The sequence below is a fragment of the Phasianus colchicus genome, chromosome Z, assembly GCF_987193195.1.
Source record: "Phasianus colchicus chromosome Z, bPhaCol1.hap1.1, whole genome shotgun sequence".
Lineage (NCBI taxonomy): Eukaryota > Metazoa > Chordata > Aves > Galliformes > Phasianidae > Phasianus > Phasianus colchicus.
In genome coordinates, this window is record NC_143476.1 from 79,588,445 (window position 1) to 79,613,915 (window position 25,471).

Below are 25,471 nucleotides of genomic sequence, written 5' to 3' on the forward strand. Positions count from 1 at the left end.
CAGACACAAGAGAGGACCTGTTTTCTAGATGAGAGCTTCAAATGCATGGCTGCACGAGGAGAACCAGCTATGCCTCCTCTGAACCAGTCCGCACCTACCGCACATCTCACCCGGTGACTGCGGCTGGGCTGGACCCCCCCAGCAGCGACAGGGGCCGGAGCGGCGGCTCGCAAGGAGTTAATCTTGAGAGCACCGACACGTTGAGGGGGAGTAGCCAAGACCGAGCAGCAAAAACATCATAGCACATTCCTGGGTAGTGCTCAGCTGCCAGCATCTGATTAAAACCATATCTCTCGCTGTGAGTGGCTAACTAATCCGAAGGCGAGAGTGCCACTGAATATTTAACCGGGCCCTCGCTCCCCGTCAGGCTGCCAGCTGCGGTTCTCCTCGGATCATGCACGGAGCGGCACGGATCTAGCCCGTAAGCAGCTTTGCGAGCGGGGTCTCAGCTCCTGCAAGCCTCCGGGAGGGGCTATAACCAGGGAGGGAGGGCGATTTTTGTTTTGTTTTCGTTTTTCTTTTCTTTCTTTTTTTTTTTTTCCTCTTTTCTTTTTGCCTCTTTCCCCTTCGAGAAAGCCGCAGCGCGAGCTTATACCGGGGTTGCGGGGGCCGGCAGCCCCCTGCCGCGGGGTGGCAAAGCCGGGCGAGCGGGTGCTCCCACCGGGGCCGTCCGCGCCTCCCTGCAGCACCGGCGGCGTCGGGCCGCGCTCCGGCCGCAACAGAGGAGGAGGCGGCGCGGGGTTGCGGGCGCTGGGGGCCGCGGGGCGCGCTGCTGTCCGGGTGCCGTGGGCTGGAAGCCGCCCGCATCCTGCACCGGGCTGCAGCAGAGCCGGCTCCCTGAGGAAGCCGGAGCTGAAAGCAAAATAAACATGTGTTTTTATTTCTGTTTGTCGGGGGAGGAAGGGGTGAAGACGCGAAAATTATATGAAACTTTGTGTTTGTATGCATGCATCACCGAGATGAAAGAATCTTTTGGCAGCAGAGAGAAGGGTTAGAATGTAGTGAAGCAGGGGTAGGCTTTCTGTTCTGATTTTAGGTGGAGCATCCTTGCTGAGCACCCTTCTGTCTGCTGGTGAATCTCAGGATGATACTTCCATTTGTGGTAAATGGACATAGTTAAGGGTTTCTAGGACTAACTCAAGAGAGAACACACTCTTGTCAGGAAAACTAACTTCTCAGCTGGTGAAGCTTTAAGCCCCAGTGATCATCACATGATGACACTTTGAGTGCTGTTCCACAGTAGTGCCTGCAGTCTGGCAGTAAGATCAGTGCAGTTGGACTTCCCTGGAGCAGAGCTTTTACTCCTCTGCTGAGCTGAGGGTGGTTGCTTGAGCGTTTACTAGGGAAGCATGTAAATCTATTGTTAAGGTAAGATTAACTTCACTTTGTTTAGGTCTTTATTTGGCGGCGTGGGAGGAGGTTGAGGGTAGAAGAGTGAGTAGAGAGAAATCATCTTCATCTTAATAAAGTTACTTTGCCTTAGAAGGTTACATTTTTGCCCAGAGTATTTCATAGTTTCCGTGAAAATTCTATCCAAAATAGACTGGGTCTGAGAGCATGTGGGCTTTAAGATTTGGTCATTGTATGCAGGAATGAGAACTGATATGCTTAGGGGTGGGAACTCCTTTGTAGATAGGCAACTCAGATTAAATTAATTACAAAGCTATATATTCCAGTTGGTTGTGAAGATTTATTAGGCACTAATAAGTTGAAAAAAAAAAGATGCGATGTCTGAAAGTGACTTGTTATGCATTTAAAAGCTCTTATGAAGGTCTACTAAAACTGTGTCAGGTGATGGTAGAGGTGAGACACTGGGTGGCTAAACAGGAACAAATCGAAATCCAAATGAACACTTGAGAAGAGGACTGTTTGAGGGAGTCAAGGAGCATGCCTGTTTAAAGAATCACTGCAGTCACATCCTACACAAACGGCCCTTGGGGCACAGTTAGCCTTCCAAAATGCCCTGAGTGAGTTGAGGATGTGGTCAAGTCTAAAGCAGAAGCTTCTGTTAATAGAAACTCACTAAAGTTTGCATTTGGAGGAGGAAAATTGTTGTGAGTTCTAAATGAATGTCAGGTGAGCCATCAAAGCAGAAGCTTCACTAGCAAACCTCATGACTGAGAGCACAGGAAAGCTCAGACTAAAGTGGGTTGAATGCTAGGTGCTGTGAGTCCTAGATGAGATGCTTCTGCTGTGGGGAATCTAGTAGGGCCTTCTGTGCTTCTTGCTGAAGACAGAAGACTGGAAGAATGACAAGCTTTACTGTGCAAGTCCTGTGACTTGTGACACTCTTTCTCATCTATTGTGCTCTTATTTCAAACAAAGCTGTTGGCTGAGCATCAGCAGTTGTGCTCAGCATTATCACTTGGAAGGATGGGACAAAAGCCAAAAATCTGGCATCATTTTCCTCTTGTGAAGGTAGAGATGGTTATCCATTCTGATATGTGCCTTCTGCTGTGTTTCTATTTACATCTGCAGAACACAGCTTACTTTCTCAGTGAGAGAACATGACTTGACAAATTTCCTGCATAATTCAATTACTGGACAGAATGGCCCGTAGATGCTACAGTTGCTTAGCACCTTTATTTCATGAGTAGATAGGAATAAAGCACTTTAATCATGTGAACGATATATGCAAAAAGTACCAGAAGAGCTCTTAGATTTGTGGGAAAGCAGCTGTACTTATTGTCAGAATGGAGGGGGGGGAACAAACAGCTGCTATTCAGACAGGATGTTTAAAATAAAAACTACTGCTTGTGATGTTAAGTAAATAGAAGTGCATAATATGCTGTGATTACTGAGTACTGTTGCCAGACCCATAGATCTTTCTCCTGTTGATGGTCTTCTCTCTTTATGAACTTTACACTGCTATTACACTTACGTGACCTACTAGGTTAACCCAGTTCTTGGGAGTGCTTGTGGACTTCATACAGCAAGTCTAGCACAAAGCAATCACTCCTGAAGTGTGAATTTGCTAGGACAACAAAGGGATGCATTCCACACCAGAGAGAGTGTCTTACTCTGGAAATAGTACTGGTAAACCAAATCCTGCTTGCTATCCGCTTTCCATCAAAAGTGATGAGATAGCATGAAAGTACCTCGTAATCTGCAAGGGTTTTGGAGGAAAAACTTAGCTCTTAGATGAAGATTAAGGGATTAGTAGTAGAAATAAGACTCTTCCCCTGCTGTGTGGGGTGGGGAGGGAAATCTGAGGGGTTTTAAGCTCCTTCTGTGTAACACAACCAAGCATAAGCCACTGCTCCCCTGCCTCAGCCTGGCCTCTGTAGAAAAAAATCAGTTGTGTTTGGAGGATCAAATAGAATGAAGTGTCAAAGCAGTGTAACTTTCAAAACAAACTGACTTTAGGAACCCAGTTTTGAGGCTGTATCTGGGTACAAGGGTCTCAGAGTTATAAAGAAGCTGGATAAAGTATAGTGGCAGACCTAGTCAGTAAACAAGATGTACCAGTTCAAACAGGATTAAGCTGTTTATAAAGCTGGGCAGCTGAGTACTGAACAAAGCATCGTCTCCTTTCTAACTCTTGTTGGCCTGGGTTGATGAGGGCATAGATCATTCCAGTTTCACATTTACTGGAAGGATGTGCCTTGCGTGTGCTATGGAGTGCTTGAGAGTGAAGCGCCTCTGTTGAAATGCCCTGCAGACCTTCACTCCCAACAATATCCACGTGTTTTTTTTCTTAAAAGCTTCAAAGTTTCATAGCTAGTGCATGTCACCTTAAATCTCAAAGCTCAGACACTCTGGGGCCAGTTAAGGGCAGACTTTTGGCCTTGGAGCTGAATTTCCTGCTGTTTTGTCAGTTCATATTGCATTCTTAGGCAATAAGATGAGAAGTAAAATACCTTACGAGGATTATGTCGTGAACCAAACAACTAGGTTAGATCTTTAAGCTGTCGCTGAGAAAGCTTCACAACAGTGTTCTTGAGGATCGCTCTCTTTAGAAAGGTATGTGAGCACTTAATGCTGATGCATCACATAGCCACAAGTCTCCTCTTAAAGGAGTCTGTGATATACCTCTCCTATGGCTAAAATGCTTAGAATTGAGACTATGATCCGAGAAGGGACAGGACAAGTAGGGAACACACAGGTTGAAGTGTGATGAACACTGCATCCTTTGTCTATCCTTTAGGCTAACTTCTGTGCTTTCACTAAAGAGGGTAATTGGTGCTTTAAACAAGGGCACAAATGTTGCTAGGAATAAAAAACTAATTTTCTAGAAGCTTGAATAGCAGATCTGTTTGAAAACAGCTACTAGCCTTGCTAATAGAAGATAGACTAGATGAGGATGGGAGGCTTGCCCTTGTGTTCCTCTGGTGGGTGGGGGACATATCTGTAATCTGATATCAAGACCCTCTTAGGGATGGAAAGCTAAATGAGGTCTGATAGGGATTCCTAGAGTCTGGATTTAGGAGTAATATTGTAAAGTTCCCTGAGGAAGGAATGAGACCACTATAGGAGAGCTGGTCTTCATAAAGCGCAGGCAGGATCATCAGTCTTCTGGTGACAGATCAAGAACATAATTTGTGTCTGTACAAGGAATCTTGTGACTAGTGACTACTACACTGAACTATGTAACCAAAAGCTGGCAGAAGCTGGTGGCTACATGGAAACCTCTTCAAATATTGATGATTTATTTTTAAGGGCAGGTTTCTGGCTGGTCATGGATAATCAGCTGGGTGAGCACCTTCTGGATAAGCAGGCCACAATACTTGACACTGTGGTAATGACAATATGGTGCTGAGCTGGGTGAGCTCAAGAACAGAACAGGAAAAATCCTGTTTCTCATGGAGATGTGTTTGTAATCAGGTAGAGAACACAGTTCAGTATAGGCTATGTAGAACATATGCAATCTCTCTCAGTACAGCTTGCACACACCCAAACTGCAAAGAGGGATAACTCTGCCAGCACTGGACAGTTAACAGCATACAGCTGAAATAACCTATGATAACAACTTCAACATGTGTCAAGTTCCTGCCCTGAGGAAGGGGGTGAAAAGCACAGTTACTGGCAAGAATCTTTTGCTATACAAACTAGAAGGAAGATCAGAAACAGTCTTCCTAGGCATGAGAGAGTTAGAAGCATGGTCATAAGTGAGGTATTTAAATTGTTCTTTAGTTCAAACTCCAGTTGGCATCTGAGTAAACCCTAGCTGAGTTAATTAAGCAATCTGGAAGCAAAGCAGTTGTTAATATATGCAGTGTGTCCTGCCAAACAGTACTGACAGAAGACTGAGTGGTAGACACTGCAGATACAGTCTGAGTTTTCTCATCCTGTGAATAGGCAGGTGATGTTCTCCTGAGCAATGTCTAGGACAGGTGAACTCAGACTCAGGAGCCACTGACTTTAGGGGCTTCAGCACTGGGAGCCAGACATGTAGGAGTAGCCTCTCAAGTGTGAAAGGACGTTGTCATGTTGTCTTTCTGCAAGACTGATATGAAGAAATTTCATTTGGAAACTTTGTTGTGAGGATTACAGGAATAAGCAAGTAACCTTTTATAAGTACATATTTCTAGAATAAGCCTATGTTACCAGCCAAATAGGTCTCTAACAACACAAAAACGGAACATATTAGGTTATCTACCAGTTGGTTTCCAAGAGAAGGATTTAGACTTAAGAAGCTGGTATTGTTTGTATTAAAACTGAGATTGTTTTTCAGTTTGCAGAATTAAGTAGGAGGACGGTATGCTGAATGCAGATGTTGGAAAGACTGCTATGAAGATTTGTTCTAAAATTCTACTTTATTTCTAGAATAAATTGTAAATTCAGATAGATAGGTAGGTATCTGGATGATACTGTTAGACAGTTGAGTTTCTGGCTGAAGAATAGCTCTTATCTATCAGACTAACTATGGCAGTGCTAGTTCCCCTTGTTTTGAGGTGAAGTCTTAGCAAATCAGATAACAAATATTGACCTCTACTTACTTCTAAAGAAAGTGAGACTTTCTTCATAAGCTATTGTTAACTTGTATAATACCAAGTTCTTAACCAGGTGCAGCTTGTTTAAATTTACTGTGACTTCACTGAGACCTCTGTTCTGATACACTTGAAATAGCTATATTGAGGATAAGTGGAGGAAAAATTCAAACTAGAACTACCATAGTGGCTGGACTGAGAAGCTACTGATCATCTCATCAGCAATGCTGTGCTTACAACTGCAGCACTATGACAAAAAGGAAAGGTTCAACTGTAGTAGTTATATGCTGTGACCTGTTCAGTTCTAGCTTCTAGCATGGTGATGTTCACTTGGCTGTAATTCCAGTGACTGAAATTGCAGCAAACACTTCCAGGAATTTAGTTTGTATTTCTACATTCTTGCTAAAAAATGAGCAGTTTGGAGAAAGCTGATGCACTGATACAGTGAGAACAGACTGTTCTGTTCTTGTGATGAAATAGCAGTTGGTAAATAGACTGAAATGGTAAGATACCTGGGTGGTGATTTGCAGGCATGGTCCTGCACCAGCTGTGGTACATGCCAACATCTGAAGTCGACACCACTTACTAAAGCAACAAGATCTGTCTTCTTTGCAGTGGATACCTGGGGGAATCAAAATCGTGAAGAAGGTATTCCATAAGGTATCCATTATTGCACTTCTGACTCACCCTTCCCTTTTTCTCATTCTGAATATATATGAATAAGGCAGTTAGACCCTGAGACCAGTTCTACAGCATGCTTGTCCCTAAAGGGTACCTCTATTGGCAGAGGAAGCCTTTGGCATAGAGCTGTCTTATAACCTCTGAAGAGTATCGATACATCATCTTTTAGGTGAGAGGACAGAACACTACCGAGGGCTTATAGCAAGTTGCAAAGAAGTGGGAGCAGCTCCCTGAGTAAAATCCTGTTAACCTGGAAATATTCTCTCCAACAGATCAAGTATGATTTAACTGAGGCATTGACACCACATAAGTGATCTGTTACCTACAAAGTAGGTTTCTTATTACCTACAGCCTAACAGAAGAGATTTAAAAAAAAAAAAAAAATTAATTTGGGAAGATGAGACCAATGGCTTTAGCCTTGCTATCAAGGAATTGTAGGAGAAACTATCTACTGGGGTCATTACTAATATAGACCTTGCTGATTGTGTGAGTGACTGACAATGTCATTTGTTCAGCAGAATGGACCAACATTGTCTCTTACAAGACTAATCACAGGGTCTTGGTCTTGGGTTAGACTTGGCAGCGTAAGGGCTTGTATTTAGTCAACTTTGTGGTACGTTATGCTGTTCTTGTGTTCCAGACATGGTATGAGTTGGAGAACAGTTCCCAGGCTGTCTGTGAACTCTTTTCTACCACTTATCTTCAAGAAGGTACTTTTTATTTATTATTGTGAACAGTGAATACTGGATGTAATTTTATATGTAGGTAAGGCTAATACCTTTCCATGATATTAGCCAATTTCTACAGTAATTCCTAACAGACTAATGTGACTGTTTAGTAGAGGAGACATAATAATAGTTGTAGTGTTTTGCTCAGTGCAAGCAGTTGGAATTTTCCATCTAAGACATAAAATCTTGTGTCATGTTGCAGGTGGTTTATTCAGGTTACATACACTGTCAGATGCTAGAACAATGTTTGCTTTAGTAAAGAAACAAAACATTTAAAATGTTGTTTGTTTTTTTTTAATCAGAATCGTATAAATATCTGAATATCATGCCTTTTTTAAAATTTATTTGTGCATGCCTCGTGCTTTTCAGGGCCATTTAGGGCACTACTATTGTAACAGGAACTAAGAGAAAACCAGGTAGTCATTTCTACACTAAGAAGCAGTTAGATGTGAATGTCAGTGATACAGGGCCTTACATAAATGTACTACTGCTACACTGGCAGAGTCCTGCTAGTTACGGTTGTTTGCTGTTGTTTAAAGTATCTGGCTTTAGTGCTTTGACTCTTGCTAGTCATTGGATTGCTGTTAGCTGTCTGTCTCAGTCTACAAAACTGAGGTCTTGTAGCATGGTTACTCAAGTAGATAGCTTGGTTACCGTCTCTTGGTTACCATTCTTCTGAAAACAGCCTTTCTGTCAAGAACTCAAGACAAGATATTTCTCAAGCTGTGTTGTACAGATTCTGATACAATCTGCTAACCGGAAGAACCTGGCTGACTCTTCACAATGCAGGGGAGAGGAAAACATGCCTTGAGAAGGTATGTTTAGCACTTAAACTACTGCTGTACTTCCGGTTACTACTTCCTTCCTACAAGCTATGTTGCACTTGGCAGTAAAAGCTACTTTTATCCTCTCCTGGCCTCTGAGATTTTCATTTGAGGTTAATATTTACATGCAATAACTCTTAAATCTAAGTTATGATCCTGTAGTATCAAGGCATAAAGAAGGAACGCTGGCTGCAAGAAGGACAAAGTATTAGACTGCTCAACAGATGTTCAATTTATCTGTCTTAGCTCTGACTTTTGCAGTGCTCTTAACTTCTGCTCAGATGTGTTTTTATTTATATTAAGGGAATTATCTTTTTGTATTGGGGGGGAAAAACAAACATAGAGCAAACAACTTGTCTATTAGGAGATTTTCTAGTTTTTAAATCCCATGACAGCCTATAAGAATAATAAAGATTCTCAAGTCCTTATGCAAGAAGAAAAATTCTATACCATGGTAGGTAGATACCATGTTGCCACTGCTCAAGTAAAAGGAATAGTTGAATAACATTCAGTTTTCCTTAAGAGATGCTGTCATAACAAAACTGGAATGTGCTTCAATTATTGCTAAAAATGAAGTGTTTCAAGGATGCCTTATCACTATCTCATTGTAGGAAGTTTCTTGAAGACATAATATAACTTGTGTTCTTGAAGAACACGATATAACTCAAGTCCCAAGACTGATTTTTCTCAGAGTAGATATGTGGGAAATCAAGTACAGTATTTGAATCAAGAGTTTCCTGGATTGAGGTATGAGCTGTTATCTATGCATAGAGGGCCTGAAATAGTTATTCTTTAAAGTATGATCAGTACTCTTCACAGAATAATCCCTACAGGGAAGGCATTAGGTACCAACAGTAAGAAGTTTTAGAACTCCTTTTAGAGTGAATTGAAAAAAATATGGTATCTTCTGATGCAGATTATAATAGCAGAGCAGGTAATTAGGCTGTGGTGATAGTATCAGATATATCTACACGGAAATTTCAAGACATCACTTAACAATCTGCAGACTAGGTCCTGAGGTCTTCATTATCACAGAATCATAGAATGGGTTGAAAAGGACCACAGTGATTAACTAGTTTCAACCCCCCTGCTATGTGCAGGGTCTCCAACCACCAGACCAGGCTGCCCAGAGCCACATCCAGCCTGGCCTTGAATGCTTCCAGGGATGGGGCATCCACAGCCTCCTTGGGCAACCTGTTCCAGTGCCTCACCACCCTCTGTGTGAAAAGCCTAGTAGAACTGAAGGCATGACTGTCCTTGCATGAAAGCACTTATATTTTCAACTCACTTGCACTGCTGGTTGGTTTTCTTTATGGAGGTAGTCAGAACTGAGGTGCTGCAGGACTTTGTTCCTTACTCCTGCAGCCTGAATAAGGGAATGCTAATGGACTGAGCCTCCAAGCAAGCCTCCAAGCAAGAACAGAAAAATGATTTTAACGTTGGCTGCCTGCACATGTACAAGTGTATATAAACAGTATGCAGACCTCATCAGCACTTTCCACTATGATAAGGCAAGTTCAAGTGTGAAAAAGACCTTGTAGTTGAATATAGCTTTAACGTTGGTCTAAAGTGCAGAACCAAAATTTAGTGGTATTGTGACTCTTCTACCAAAAACAAACTAGATTACTGCTAGTTCAATCTATTTACTGTTGTTCCCCTTCAGTGAGATTTTTTTTTTTTAATAAAGCCCGAGGGAACTTAGTACTAATTCTATAACTTAGTGGTCAAGAAATTATTTAAAATGTGAATTTGTATGAAGACTGCACTTGTCTATCCATGTGTTCTTAGTTTAATGGCTAATTTCCTTGCTCCAGAGGTAGCATTTCACAAAGGCAGTTATCTGAATGTATGATATATAACTGTCATGAACTGTAATATCAGGTCAGATGAGCTGTGTCAGACCTCAGATGAGAGACATTTTTGTCTGTGATCTGGCCAGAAAGGTCTCACTAATCTACTCAATCTGAGTTGTTAACACAGAGTGGCTGAGCACTTGCAACTCATCCTGTTCTTCCTGTGGAATACCTCAAACTTGTATGTATTCCTGCCCATTTTCTTCCATCCAGGTCTTTGTGCTGTATGTCTCTATGCAACTCAGTGGTCTTGTTTCTGTAGGCTGGAGACAGATAGCTAACAGATGCATAACTACAGCCTGAAGATGAGAACTGCCCTTATGGAGTTCTGTCATTTTAGTGAGATCCTGTTTGTGCATATTTGTTCCTTTATGGGAAATTAACTTGTAATTGCCTCTTAATCATACTTCAGTCTTTGGCTTTATACATCCTGGTCGAAACTGGTCAAGCAGGATCACTGACAGGAAGGACTTGGTGCCTCAAGGTTGCTGTTTCTTCTATCTAGTACCATGCTGGGCAGAAAGTCCTAAAGCTGTGACCCATCTCCTTGACAGTGTATCTTAGCTGTCTTCTCCAAGCTCTTTCCTTCTGTTCTCCAAACTGTAACATACCAGGTGAGGGGGAGTGGTTGAATAATGACATCATCTTAATCATCCTTTCTTCCTCTCTTTCTAAAGGACTTGATAAACCTAGGGAAAGGCCCATTACCAAATTCTACTTACACTGTAGTATAAAGACCATCTCCAACAGATACTCTACCATCAGAAGTAAATGCTGGCCTGGACTTAAAGTGGGATTCAGTTGGCTTTATTTCACTTGATTAATGTAGGTTTTTTGTTTTGTTTAGTCTTTTTTTGGTAGTTTTCTGATTGGCACCTTTTAGTAGTTCTGCAAACATTGTGCAAAATCCCTGTTTTATTGCAATAGTTTGTCAGAATGGGCACACAATAATAACGTTGCTTTCCTAAATTATGACTTGAAATATTGGCTCTTGCTATATCATCTATTTCTACTTGGTAACACTTGAAATTTTCACAACACCACCTGTTCTCTTGACTCAAGGATTACCTACCTGTCACTAAGTAAGTTCCATACAGAAGAGAACAGAGAGAGTTGCCAGAGATTTTTCTCAAATTAGCAGTATTATTTTAGCTGATATACTTGAGCAAGGATAAATGCAACTCAGAAAACACCCAATTAGCAGATTTAGCTTTATTCCTGTTAGCAGGTAGTTGACTAATGGTGTCCCTTTTGTCTAAATGGAAATGAAGGCCTTCAGGGTGGCTTTTTTTTTTTTTTTTCATCTAAAGATCTAGGCATTTGTGTCCTTTCTATGTTAAGAACCAGTTAAGCATTGACATCCATGGCTCTACTAGTTGCAGGCTGGATGAGTCAGTTCATAGTTATTGACTTAACAAATTGAGGAAAGACGAGAAAGGTAGGAGTGAAAACAAAATTCTTAAAGTAACTTCTAAGTAATGGGTAAAGCATTAGCTAAAATAATGCTAGTGGTGAATAAGCCATTGAGAATTACAGGCTTTTAAAGCAGAAGGTATGCAACCTTTCCAGCAGTTGTCTGGGGACATAGAACATCTCAAATGGAGTGCTGATTAAAAGGTGACTTGGTATGTGGCTACCTCGTTAGAAATAAAGGAAATTAGTCATAGTGGAAGGCAGTCTAGCTATTTAATTATCTAAACAATGTTTTGGCTTCACTTGTCACCTAAAATTAACACTATCTGAAATCACTACTGTACCTCATACTCAGAGCAATTTTTGTAGCAGGTATGAATGTCCATATCTTTCTGTCTGGGTATAGGTGATCTTCAGATGTACATGTGCCTTTATTTGTTAAAAGTCACTCAGTATTTCTGCTGTGTGGGAACAAAACATGGTGACTGCTGGTGATGGTGCATATTTTGTATATTCATACGTATCATGAGTTTCCTCTCTGAGGCTCGAAAGGTAACATGGTATGGATTTGAGAGAAACAGTGGACTTGCATGGCTTAACTTCTGGATTTTTTTGTGGGGAGAGGGGGTGTAAAACAGGTTGCTTGATTACTCTTTAGGCAAGGATGTGGTGGCTTTCTGGTTTTGCCTTTCTTCTGAAACAGTCTTGCAGCCTAAGGAATTCATTGGCTTTCACTTCTTGACTGTTGAAACTTCAGACATTGACACTGACTATGATGGGAGCATGAATAAGATCTAATAGCTTTTTTTTTTCCTGTTGATATCTTCGTGAGTGTTAAAAACAGGTCCTAGGAAATATTTCTTGCATGGTCTCCTGCCCTACTACAGAGATGATGGTTGCAGTGAAGAGTACAACAAATCTCTAAAGTTCTAAAAATAGCTTTAGAAGTTAAGAAGCTACAGGTTGACGCATTATAACAGGCTGTTGCAAATACAACCTGCAGATGTATGTCAGTATGATATACTGATTGGGTGTTATTGAGAGAAAGGGGTCATCACCTAGTTGCCATAACTTCATGCTCTCTGAGGAGCAGCCTAAGATGAACAGGTGAGATGACACTTCTAGTCAGGAGTCCTGTTTCAGTAATTCAGCAGAACAAAATTGGACTAACAGGTCTAATGGGAGTATTTCTTCTTTAAGGTAAAATATTATGCCTGCCTACTGATTGTGACTTGGATTTCAAACTACAGCAAGCATAGCTGACAACTATCTCATCATGTCTACTGAAGCTGAAAGTACTTCTACTGTAAACAACCAGCCAGAGCACCAGGCTCCACCAAAAACACAATCTTCAAAGAAAGAAAAAAAGAAAGGTAAGCGATATCTACTCAGTGAACACTTCTGCTCAGTCTCCTTAATTTTTTGCATTTTCTTAAAGCTGTGATCACTTTCGCTGCATAGTTGACATAATTTTGAGGTTTCAAGTTGGCTGGAAAAGTGAGTAAATAAGCTAGTGATAAAACTCTAATCAGAAGGTAGGCTTCTAGGTAGAAAGCTGTTTCTAGCCATTCTAAGGCTTTCAGTTCTACTTGTCAGAATCAGCAAATAAGTCATTGGAAACTTGGCAAAATGAAAGCTTTCTGAGAAGGTTAAACAACTGAGGACAATCCAGGAACATGAACTCAATTTTTTTCCCTCCAAAGATGGAATGACATGCTGGATATAGATTCAGATTTTACCCCAAAGAATCTAGAAAACACCATTCATGAGAATAATTGTCAGTCAACAGGTTTTTAGACAGATTTGGTTATGTAAATATATATCATACATCATACATATATCATACACCAGAGATACATACTCAAAGTGTACACACTGAGTGTATGGAGCATGCAGAAGAAAATGAAGATGTTCTGAGAAGTAATGGGAACTGCAGGAATAGCAAATGCAGCTAAAATATCAAGAGGTTACAGGGATGTGGTGCTGATACAAAATTTCAGCATGGGTACTAGCAAGTTCTTAGAGACCAAGAAATGTTCTGATTAGACCACAACTGGCAGCAAACATCTGAAAGTCTTACTGAACACCCAGTATCACCATAGGAAATACTGGTTTTTGCTTAGAGGTGGTGTTTAGCTCTCATATCTAGTTGGCTGTTACCTGAAAATAAGTCTGTTGGGATTGTTCTGAAATCCCTCGACATTAAGCATTAGATCCAACTCTCTGAATAGAATCTTACAGATTCTGTAAGAGTAGCATGACCTTACAGGATCAATTACCTTGCAGAGCATACACCACTGGAAGGACTGTGGTTGTTTGTCCATTATAATCGACAGTTTTTAAAAGCAAAAATGTACCATATTAGTACATTTAAAATAATATTTCTAAAGCCACAACATAAATATTTCTCTTCTAAACAAATCTGTCTTTCTCTAGGGCCAGAAAAGACAGATGAATCTCTCCTGACCAGATTCAAAGGGGATGGTGTAAGATATAAAGCTAAATTGATTGGCATTGATGATGTGCCAGAAGCAAGAGGAGACAAAATGAGTCAGGATTCAATGATGAAGTTGAAGGTAAGATTTTGAGTTGGCATCCAAGCAACATGTTTTGCTTGGTCTTCGGAAGATGCATCAAATGACTTTGTCATAGTTTCAAATATTGCTTAGTGGGAACATCTAGGATGATATTTATTGCTTCATGGAAGATGCTTTTGAAGTTGTAACTCATTGCTTGGAGACTGGTAGTCTTAAACATAATCAGTTGTTTCTCTGTCTTGGGAACACTCTATTGATGAATCTCTTGTAATCAGTCATACTAGATTCCAAAGTATTAAGTTGATTACAGGTAGTTAACTTAGGTTTTGAATGGGGAAGAGGGAAATTTTTCTTTTTTAGGGTAAGACTGCAAAGCCTAAACTGCTATTCTGTAGCTATGGTAACACCAAAAGATACAAATCAACCGAAGGGTAAATGTGACCCTGCAGCAATGAAGATAACCTCTTCTGAAGAGCAGAACCCTCACATTAGTTTCTGCTAGACCAGTAAATCTGAGGTGGCCTGGGAAGGATGCTGTTACTTCACTGGTTCCTTGAACAAAGCTTTAAAGGTCCTAAAAATTTATGAATGAAGTACAATCTAGTTCTGAAATGCTCTATGAGGCTTCCTGTTGGAATATAAATGTGGCTTAAACACTGCTTAGGAATAACTAGACTAGTGCTAATACAGCCACAGCTATGGGCTCATGAGAAATGCTAAGGAAGCAAGCTAAAGCTCAATCAAGTGGAAGTCTCATCAATACTATAACATTCATCTTATTCAGGGAATGGCAGTGGCAGCTCGTTCCCAGGGTCAACACAAGCAGAGGATTTGGGTGAACATCTCCCTCTCTGGTATCAAGATCATAGATGAGAAAACTGGGGTAAGAAATGACTCATTCTCTTATTTTGACTCTTAAATAAAGTGAGTTGGAGTTAGATGAATCTAAACTAAATCCATTAATAGTACCTTGCAATTTGAACTTCATTTCTTTCTAATTCCAGGTCATCGAGCACGAGCATCCAGTAACCAAAATCTCTTTCATTGCTCGGGATGTAACAGATAATCGTGCCTTTGGCTATATTTGTGGAGGAGAAGGCCAGCACCAGTTTTTTGCCATAAAAACAGCGCAGCAGGTATTGATTATAGGCCTTTTTCCACATTCTATAAGTAATGTATTATCTAAACTCTTAGTAAAACATCTGATAAGGCTTTCTTACTGATAGTTCTGTGCGGTGTAGAGAAACATCAGCACTGATGGATTGGTATATATATCCTGAAGAAGGATGGTAGAAAATGACTATCATCAGTGACTTTGGTTTTATTCAGTTCTGTCATCCAGAATAAGAGCGTTCAAGTGGCTTTGCTTATTACTGTTGTTGCTTAACATTTCATTCACTATGGAAGTCATTAATAAGATGAACAGACCCATTATTATGAGCTTTCCTGCACAGATGTTGCTGTCACTGAGAATATTTTTGCGTCAAACATCCATAGGTTTGCTCAATTAGTAGGAAAGAGAGAACAACAGAATTGCACTAGTCTAGTTTTCATTATGCACTGTCTTGCACAGCAGTAAAAACTAACTTATATAACTGCAGCAATATTTCTGAGACAAATGAGTGGCATAATTGGTTGTCCTAGAGTTGCTTCTTCTGAGAGGAGTTCTAATCTTCCTGTAATGGGCTTCCACCTTGCAGAAATTCAGTGTGCAGAGTATGTCTCTGTGAAGAGAAACTATGCATAAGCAGTATTAGATACAAGCTACTTAGAATTAATGCTGAATATTGTTCAGCTTCATAAAATACCTGGACATGTGCTAGATATTTATCATGATAAGCTGCTAGATAATCGTGTCTAAAATAGTCACCATAATGACTTGAACAGCCAAGACTTCAGTGCTAGATATTTCCTCACACACACCTTCCTACATTCCTGTAGGACCTCTTGTCAGCTTCAGACCTACTGCAGGTGAGAGCGAGGATCTCCTTGTTAGAACTTTAGTAACAGCTGTTACACCACTTGTTTTATTTCAGACTCCTGTTCTGATCTGCTTCACTGGAATTGCAAATAAAGCACAAAAGCTTTCTGTGTGATCAAATGGAGTCTGTTCTCTGGGCTTTACACCATGGGGTGCTGCTTGCTAGTCTGTAAGCTTAGCCAAACCATAGATAGCTCTTTATTTAATTGCTAGTTGCTTTTAAACGTAAACACATTTGAGTAGTAAGCAGTTCAGCAGATCTAGACTACTGCTGTAGCTGTACTCTTTGTCAAAGTGATAACTTGAAATGGTTCTTCCTGCAATTCCATATCTAAAACACTTGATTAGGATAGGAGGATTCTCACATATGAACAGAGACCAGTTCAACAGATTTTCTGCTCAAGCCAAAGGTAGAGTCTGAGCAGGAGGACTTGTCACTGACTTGTCAGAACTTTACACTGACTCAGCTGCAATATGCTTCAAGCAAAAGTTTCTAATCAATATAGCTGAACCTGCTGCCACTTCAACAACCTTTCCAAATATTCTTAATAATGTTCTGTTTAGAGCCACCCATTCTTGTTCACAAAATGCAATACCTTTCTAATTCACACTGAACTCCCATCCAGATGCAGATGTCAACTCTGGTGTTCCAATCACTTGATTGATTGCATTAAAATAAATATAATACTAAAGAACAGTTCTCCAGTTGGAGTTAGTAGAAAGCAGAGAAAATGTTCGTTGTTATCATCTCGTGAAGATACCAGAGCTTCAGTGCCCTGTACATTTCTGAGGAAATGTTTAGGACTTGCCATGTACTTACGAAATTGTGAATTTTAGGGAGAAAAAAAAAAATTAACTTTCCCCAGGGAGTTAACTGTTCTGGGCTGATGGGCTGCCACCGCCTCAGCTCTCTGCATAAGAGAGTTTATGAAGGGACCAGGCAATCTTTGAAGTCTTGCTTTTCCTGGTATCTCAACTGTACTATTGCATCACTTAGGAAAGTTTGACTTGCAGTTTCCTGGACTTCTACTGAAGCTAAAAACAAAGTAATTTGTAGTCTAAATATGTTCTTTTTCAGGCTGAGCCTCTAGTTGTTGATCTTAAGGACCTCTTCCAACTAATATATAACATGAAGAAGAAGGAAGAAGAAGACAAGAAAAAGGCAAGTAAAATTACAGATGCTGCAGCAGTCTGCATAAAGTTTGTTTTAGCTTTGGCTGGGCTTGTAGACCACTGTGAGACATGATACTTTTGGCTGGCAGTTGTGCCAGCAGTTTCATCACTAGATTTAGGAAGCTAACTAAAGCCTCTTTGGATATTCTACCTGATGTGTAGATACTAAAAGCTTTTTTTCTTCTTCAGAGTGAAGAAGCAAATAAGACTCAGGTAAGACACTCTAATTCATCTTTACTTGATCAGGTATTTGGCTGTGATAGATCTAGCTCTGTCTTTCTTCATGCTGCTAGCATTATGGTGGAATCATGAGATGCCCAATTACACTGGAAATTGAGACAAATGTGTCTGCAGAACTAATAGTAGGGATCTCCCATACTTTTTCTTTTATATCGTTTGTTCAAGCATGTAAGTTCAGTGCTTAGGGCAGGTTTTGTTATTCTTGTCATTGACACTGTTGTCCATCTATTCCAGAATGGTAGCGAGGCACTATCTACTGGTCAAGCTGACAAACTGAAACTAGTAGGTTAAATTTTAGAGCTTTATCCTGACATCATTAAAGTTCATAGCAGACTATCTCCATGTCACACAGGAAATGCAAGTTTTGTAGATGTTCAGTATATTTGTGTAATACTTGGATTTTGCAACAACTCTGACACCAATTCTTTCAATACTTTTGGCTTCAAGGGAGTTGACCAGATGGACTTGTTTGGGGATATGTCAACACCTCCTGATTTGAGCAGTTCCACAGTAAGTGGACTCCAGCTTTACTTATCTCACTTCTATGTTTGAGAGCAAACTTTGTCTGAGTAGTAAGATCTATTTTGTTCTGGTTTTACAGAAGCCTCTTCCTACTTGTAGCAATATATTAGAAACTTAGAGCTATGATAGTGGGAACATATTAAATAGACTAGCTAATATTCTTATCCAACAATATTCACTGAAGTCTGTGTGACAGAAACACTACTTACTCTATTCCTATGTTGTTAGCCATAAGTCTTATAAATATGTACTAGCAGCATATGCCTTTGCTGTAAGAAAAAGGTAAAAACTCAGTTAACAACCTTTAAGGTTGAAACTTATTTTTTGGATGAGTCATATGTTCAGAGTGGACTTCTAGGTATTACGGATGTAAGCTAGGTCCATAAAATAGGGCCTAACTTCACAGAAGTATGCATTTACCTTGTAAAAACTCATTGTGACTTCAAAATTGTATTAGTTTGCTCTGGCACAAAAAGTTATAAGTAGTCATGCAACAATTGGTGTTGCAATTGATGTCAACAGAGCTATTGACTAGGTCTTATTCTTCTGCCACCTGCTTTGGTGGATAGTGTGTTAACCTTCTCCACAGGCAGATTGCTTTCTAATCTTATTCTAAAGCTGAGACTGCAACTTGGAATCACTCTAAGGCAATGTGATTTCACAATTGTTAAAACAAAGGGCTAAAACACAAGCTGTCACTGGGGTCAAACATCCCTAGGTATAATTAGTGCTAATGACTAAAACTTCCCTTAAATTAAGTTCACTTGAACTAAAGGGATCTTGAAACAGGTGCTTTCAACAGAAATTTTTTGAACTGAGTAGCTGAGATATGATTACAGCTACCAGACTTATAAAATGGTACCTTAGTGTGACTTCATCGTGACATTGAATTCATATTAGTATGATGTGCTGGATACCAGAACTGTCCTATTCTATAAGTTTTCCTTAAGCTTGTATACTTTGCAGTAGGTGATACAGAAAACTAACTTTCTTTTCTTTCTGAACAAATAGGAAGCTAAAGAGATTCTCTTAGTGGATCTCAACTCAGAAATTGAGACCAAACAGACTTTTACAAAAGAGGATCTCTTCTTGAATGGCATCACACCTTCTCTTCCACAACCAAAGCCACGGCCACCCTTCTTACCAGAAAGTTCTTTCTCTACCAATCTCAACTTCTTTCCCACACCTAATCCAGACCCTTTCAGTGATGATCCTTTTGCACAGCCAGACCAATCCACACCACCTTCATTTGATTCTCTAAAATCTGCTGATCAGAAGAAGGAAAATCTGAGTACCTTGACATCGGTGGGTAATGGTGCTTCAAATGGTGATGTTGACTACTTTGGTAAGCAGTTTGACCAGATATCTAATAGAGTTGGCAAACGAGAAGCACTAACAAGCCAGTGGCCATTTGACAGTAAGCCACCCACAGCAAGAACTCCAAATGGGGTACCAGAGAGAGAACAGAATGGCTTTCTTAAAGCCCCATCAAACCTTTTTGTGGAAGATCCTTCCAAAGGAGTAACTCTGCAAAATGGAGTAAAGCTGGATTCTGAAAGCAATATCCAGCTCTTGTCACATGAATCTATAACAATTAGCCCACCACCACAAAGTAACAAGCCAGGAAGAGGAAGGAGGTCTGTCAAGGTGAACAATGTTCAAGTAATTAATGGTGATATGCATGCTCTTACTTAGAGAAGCTGGTGAAGGAAGCTTTTTTTCTTCATACTGTGTAAATGACTAAAGAGCTTCACAGTGTCTCTCTTCCACCTGCCATGCTTACTCTAACCTCTCTGCAGCCATGGTAAATCCTAACTCTCATGAATGCTCCATAGTAGCTATGATTACTAAACATATGCTCTTTTCTTTAATGCTGCCGTACTTCTGTAAAGGTCTGGTAAGTATACTGCTGTGAAATATTAATGCCAGCTACAATACCAGTAGCTGGTATGATGGCTATGATAGATACACATAGCCTGTGGCTTCTTAACAGTGAGATACCAATAGTAGTTTACAGAAGTTGATGTGGCTTCACGGTGCCTGCCAAATTTGCCTGGTCACAGGGTGTCTCTGGGTTAATCTCTTGCAGTTGACTGAAACAGAACTCAACTGATGACCTTGACATAACTTCAGGGGTCATCACAGTCTGGGCAGGAGTATTTATATGTGAGGAGAAGAGGATTCTAATGGTAACAAGCAATTCAGTTACTCTATAAGTCTTACTCTTCTGCTGTTGACCTGGAACTACTATGTATTATATACAATGCTGAACTTATCAGTAGGCATAAACTGGTGAAGTTTGAATCACTTATACCAAGTACCTTTAGAATATGGCAAAGCTTCATGCTCTGCTGTAGCTAAAATAACATCTTGTACCTTCAGAGTAAGACTTCTTGATCATGTTAGTTTATATTCTGCCATGCCATTTCACAACAACTTTTTTTCTTTCTAGACTGCATCAAATGACTTGTTTAGCTCGGACTTTTTTGCACCAACTACAGAGAGCCTTGGCTTAAATTCATCAGTACAGACAGGACCGGTGCAAACTAATCGACTGAACCTCTTCAAAACAAGCCCTGCCACAGCCCCTCCATTGGCTGGCTTAGGTTAGTTCACCACAGATATCTTAGATTGGAATAAGAGCTTGAATTTAAACCTAGCATGGATGTTCTAATTACCTTTTATTTCATGTGCAGTGCTTAATCCTTGTGCTGTTTGTCATAAACTATTAAATTCTGTGAATTAGGGACCTAAATTCTGCATCTTCAACTAGTACAGGGCTTTTTGCTTAAACTTTGACAACAGGTCAGCTCCAGGTTGTTTCAGAATGCTAATGTGTGTATCTCAGCTTGAGAAGCTCGAGATTGCTGCAAGATCTTAGTAAATACTTATGCAGAAGTAACCATCAACCACAGTTCTGTTCTTTAAGGACTGACGTGAAGAAAAAAATACTAACCCTTTTTTCACCAGCTTTCTTCCCCCAGTGGCATTATATTAAGGGTAAATCAGCAGATTTTTACAAACAGCACATGAAGAATACCTTTCTGGTATCAACAGTGGAATTGGTACACTCATTCTTGATCTTTGAATCACTGAAGCACTGTGTAACAACTGTATTCCCCACAGGTGGCTTGCCATCACCATGGAGTACAGAGATGCCTGCCTTCACCCAGGCCACATCTGTCTTTCCTGGGTCTATGATGTCTACCCAGTCTCCAGGATTTACTCAGCAACTTACTTTTGGCTCTCAAGCGGTGCCAAGCTGGAGCCAGCCTGGATCTTTTGGTCCAACAGCATCTCAGTCCTCTGGCCTCTGGGCACAGCCAGCACAAGTTCCATCTGCTCCATGGGTACAGCCATCCAGTGCTGTAAATCCCTTCCAGAGTAGTGTTTTTGCACCTTCAACACTACCTGCTCAGACACAGTCTGTACTGCCCTCTGTGTCAACAACAAGCCCACCTCAGCCACCACCTAGAACTGCACCTCAGAAGGAGCTATCCAAGAAAGAGAGTGATGCTTTTATTGCTCTGGATCCACTTGGTGATAGAGAGATGAAGGACGTCAAAGAAATGTTCAAAGATTTCCAGCTTACAAAGCCACCTGCAGTACCAGCAAGGAGAGGAGAGCAACAAAGTCTTTCAGGTGCCTCTGGAGCTTTCAGCAATTGCTTTATTAATAAAGTACCCATTTGTCAAGATAGTACAGGTCAGAGCGATGTGAAAGTTAGCAAGCTGTCCACAAAAAAGACTGGTAGAATCTTTCTTGTATTTGAATAGCTACTCAGGTAACATGATGGCTGATCATGTCTTATTTAATAGCTACAATTATACTGATTATTTTATTTACTTTAAAGTTCTTAAACAGAGGATTGAAGGACTGTTTCCTCTAATAGCATTACATAGACCATTATCAGTGGCCAAACACTGACGCATCTAGTGCCTAGGCTGGACTGAGGTAGACTAGGTCTGTGCAGTGTTATAAGACCCAGATAGCTTATGTGTATTGAGGAATAGGCAGGAGATAAAACTGAGGTCATGCAAAGCAATTTGCATGCTTTATTCGATTTTTTTTTAATCTATTTTTGTTTGTTTGTTTTTAAACGTCTAATTGGATGAGTTTAGGGTCAGTATGCTGATAGGGCTTAGTACGTGTAGAAGCTGTTTAGTGATATAGCAGTGTGTCTCCTCTTCCTAGAACCACTGAAGCCTGTTCCCAGACAAAGTGCACTACCAATTGATGGCCTGTTTGATAGTCAACCTAAACCAGACTTTTTCAATGTCTCCTCTGTAAGTAATAGATGTTTTCTCTATGCCTATTACTGCACCCCACCAACACGAATATTTGTGATGCAGTGGATTTAGAGGTCATGGAAGAAAACTTCTTGCATACTTGGTCTAACAAAACCCTTCTTGAAAGAAGGCTAACAAAGCTTTTATTCCATTTAGCTGAAGTCCTATGCTCCAAGCTGTGAAGCCTCTCTGCAACTTTGTTTCTATATGGGGGGAATTTCGACTGTAAAGTAATAGAGGTGAAGTGGAAGATTTCTATAGCTATGCTTACTTCTCTGCATAGCAGACAATGTTGACTGTGCAGGTGTTTTCTGAACAAATGGGAGGATCCCACGTCCAATATCCTCTTGGGGAAGAAAGTGGCCTAACCACATCACTCCATTTGGGACATGACACTCAGAGTCCCTGGTGGGAAAACCTGGATCACCTCCAGAATGCTGATTTAAAACATCTAACATTTGGCTAATCAGATTTCATCATGAATACACTAACTCAGCTCCTTGTGGCTTTTCTAAAGGATACCTTAACCCAAACTAATGTGTACTAACACAGCTTTAGATCTCCTTTTACGTTCCTTAAAGCAAGGCATCTAATACCTGCTTAGCCAGTGCTCTTCAGTATTCTTTCGAGAAGGAGTTTGGAATCAAAACCAGTTGAAATAACCATGAAGAATAAAACCTGAAAAACCTTTAATGACTAATGATTTATTACTTTTTTTGGCAGGAATCTCAGAAGCAACATTCTGGCCCATTTGGTGGTCCTTCTGGCAACCCTTTTGCATAGACCAGGTAATATTTACTCTATTGAGACAAAGTACTTCAACCTCTGAAATTGTTTTCAACTAGCTCTTTGCCAGAAGTTTTCCTGAATCAAGTACAACTGGCTTAACTTTATTGCTCCTCTGAAGTAGTGCTTGATGTACTCTAGAAGCATTCTTCTAAGGACCTCTGCTTAGAGCTGTACATGCTGTCTGCCTAGACCTTACTAGTGTCACTTTCTTAGCAATAAAGATCCTGTTTCTCCAGAGTCTTGAATCTCAAAGCCATAATAGATGTCTACTTCCTTTCCTTGAGGAAAGTTAATGAGGTATGCCAAGTCTGTGGGGCATGTTTACAGGAGAGTGATAGAAGAAAGCCCACAGCAGTTCTCTGAAGTTTAATATCTGAAATATTATTGGATTATAACCTGGGTGAATTAAAGTGATAACAAGCTAAGAGCTGTTATGAGAGCTTTTGCCGTGAGAAACAAATTAGTTCATGCTCTTTTAAAACTGACTAAAGAGCATGAATTGTCAGATGTGTGGCAGAGGAATAGATCTGCTAATTTAAATCATGGAATCAGTAAGGTTAGAAAAGACCTCTATGATCATCTATTCTAAATGTCTGCCCACTATACTACATCCCTAAGTGCCATATATACACATTTCTCAAATCTTCCCATGAAGATGTTACGAGACTGTCCATCTTGTAACAGAAGACATGTAATGCTATTGCTTTAAATTTGCCTTAGTGTCTATAAGCTAGTTTAAACTATGAAGCTATAACTTCAAGTCATTCTAACCTTAAATTCTTTTCAGTATACTAGGCATAACCAGGAAAGGAGAAATGGAATAACTGGACCTCTTTTCAACATCAATTTCCTACTTTTTTCATTTTTGTCTGCCACTCTTGCTGCCGTTCCATGATGTGTCATCTAAAACATGTCCAGGTGGATTGAAGCACAAACACTGAAGAACATGCTGTGAAGATAGTAATTCAGGGCAAATGGAAACTTAGACTCAACCTTGAAGACCCAAAATCAAATTGGTGGATGTTAATTTTACTTAAGGCTTTGCATTCATTTGTGGAAGAGCTTAGCAACACTAAGTCATGTGTTTCATAAAATGTAGTCACCTCAGTTTCTCTTTATTGTAGCACTTACTGTCCTGAAACATGGGAATTGAATGTACCTAGGGAAGAAATGCTGCCTTAACATAAGGGAATTGAATTAGTGGCTACTCCACGCTCTAAACAACTAGGTCAGTTGCTGTATGTTTATACAATATCAGCCAGTTGTAAAGTTACGTGGATATTACATGCTTCTAATTGGTGAATGAACATATGACTTGGTCTCTAAGCCATAAAGATTGTATGGAACTGGGGAGAGTTGGGGAAGGGGGAACACATCCAATACACTTGTTCACTTAACTAATGGTAAAAGTAGCATTCTGCCATAAACCTATAATAAAGGGACTAACTGTAGGGTCTTCAACAGAGCTGCTGGGGTCCTGAGCAATAGGGGTCTACTGCAAGATCAAATAAGCTGAAACATTTCTTGAAGGACACTGAGGTATTCATGGACACTAACTGTTGTATTGGTGCTAATATAGCTATTTCAGGGAGGGAAATCTATAAAGATTACCTTTCTTTATCAAGGTGGCTTGGCAGACAAATGGAACAAGCAGATAGGTCAGGCATGATGTAGTACGACATTATTCCAATGTGTTAGAAAGCAAAAAGACAATAGTTGCTTTACTCTATGCCTTGATTCCTTGTGAACAGATGTACCATCTCTGTGCCATTAATGTGAGGCATAATCTCTTAAACAGTGCCTTTTCCAAAAAAAAAAATCCCCAAAAAAAAACCCTCTTTACTAACAGACCTTTAAATCAGAAATCAGTCAGATGTTACAACTAGTTGTAACACTTTGTCAATGGGGATAGCTGATATCTGAATGGTTGTGTTTTTGTTTTTGTTTTTTCCTGTTAATACTAAGTATAAACTTGAAATAGTATAAATCAAATGCCTAAGCAGTTGCTGAACTGGAGATCTAAGAAAATCAACTTGAAGACAGCCTTAGTACTCAATTCAGCAGGTCATGCAATTATATAAACCTTTCTTGCACTTTCTGTAATGCAAAGAAGCTATGAATTTAAATATTTGTCTCAAACTGGAAATGTAGAAACTTCTGGATATTACACTGCTATATAAAACTGTAGTATCTCAACTGATGTTACCTAATGACATTAAAAACAAGCAACTCTCATAGCAAAGAAACATCTGTGTGGCTGTTGGTTTTATCCTTATAACTCAATCTTTTTGTATAATTGATTCTACGGTGTTTGGTGCTGGCTAAGAATTGTTTGTTTCACAGGTTCCTAACATAGCTGTTTGACAGCGTTCTTTTAAGTCTTTCTGTAGCATCTTGTGTCTCAGGCCTGTTCAACATGAGTTGCTCCTCATTAAGTTCTCAGCTGACTTAAGCGTTTCCTGCTACTAATGTGGACAGCCAACAAGAATAAATAAATAGGATATTTTCTGT

The 25,471-nt window shown here is 40.1% G+C and overlaps 1 protein-coding gene across 4 annotated transcripts; it reads left to right on the plus strand.

Moving 5' to 3' along the window:
• The first annotated feature begins 213 nt into the window (after positions 1-213).
• DAB2 (DAB adaptor protein 2) lies at positions 214-25,471 on the plus strand. Of its 4 annotated transcripts, none has more exons than XM_031594544.2 (15): positions 214-421; positions 12,630-12,802; positions 13,866-14,005; positions 14,751-14,849; positions 14,971-15,102; positions 17,026-17,109; positions 17,310-17,333; positions 17,595-17,642; positions 17,808-17,870; positions 18,894-19,529; positions 20,335-20,488; positions 21,009-21,524; positions 22,077-22,168; positions 22,895-22,959; positions 23,748-25,469. In XM_031594544.2, the coding sequence occupies exons 2-14, from the start codon at positions 12,706-12,708 to the stop codon at positions 22,952-22,954; spliced, it is 2,145 nt and encodes a 714-aa protein (XP_031450404.1). In that variant the 5' UTR covers positions 214-421; positions 12,630-12,705; the 3' UTR covers positions 22,955-22,959; positions 23,748-25,469. The 4 variants fall into 4 exon arrangements, with proteins under 4 accessions (XP_031450404.1, XP_031450407.1, XP_031450406.1 ...); XM_031594547.2 differs by having other exon boundaries at positions 215-421; positions 18,894-19,187; positions 23,748-25,468; XM_031594545.2 differs by lacking the exon at positions 214-421 and adding an exon at positions 8,032-8,154 and having other exon boundaries at positions 23,748-25,471.

Bases quoted from the DNA above. Each gene is read 5' to 3' on its own strand.
- DAB2 (XM_031594544.2), top strand. From the start codon at position 12,706: ATGTCTACTGAAGCTGAAAGTACTTCTACTGTAAACAACCAGCCAGAG. The intron at 17,334-17,594 runs GTAAGACACTCT...CATCTATTCCAG, and splicing joins AAGAAGCAAATAAGACTCAG to AATGGTAGCGAGGCACTATC. The intron at 22,169-22,894 runs GTAAGTAATAGA...TTTTTTTGGCAG, and splicing joins ACTTTTTCAATGTCTCCTCT to GAATCTCAGAAGCAACATTC.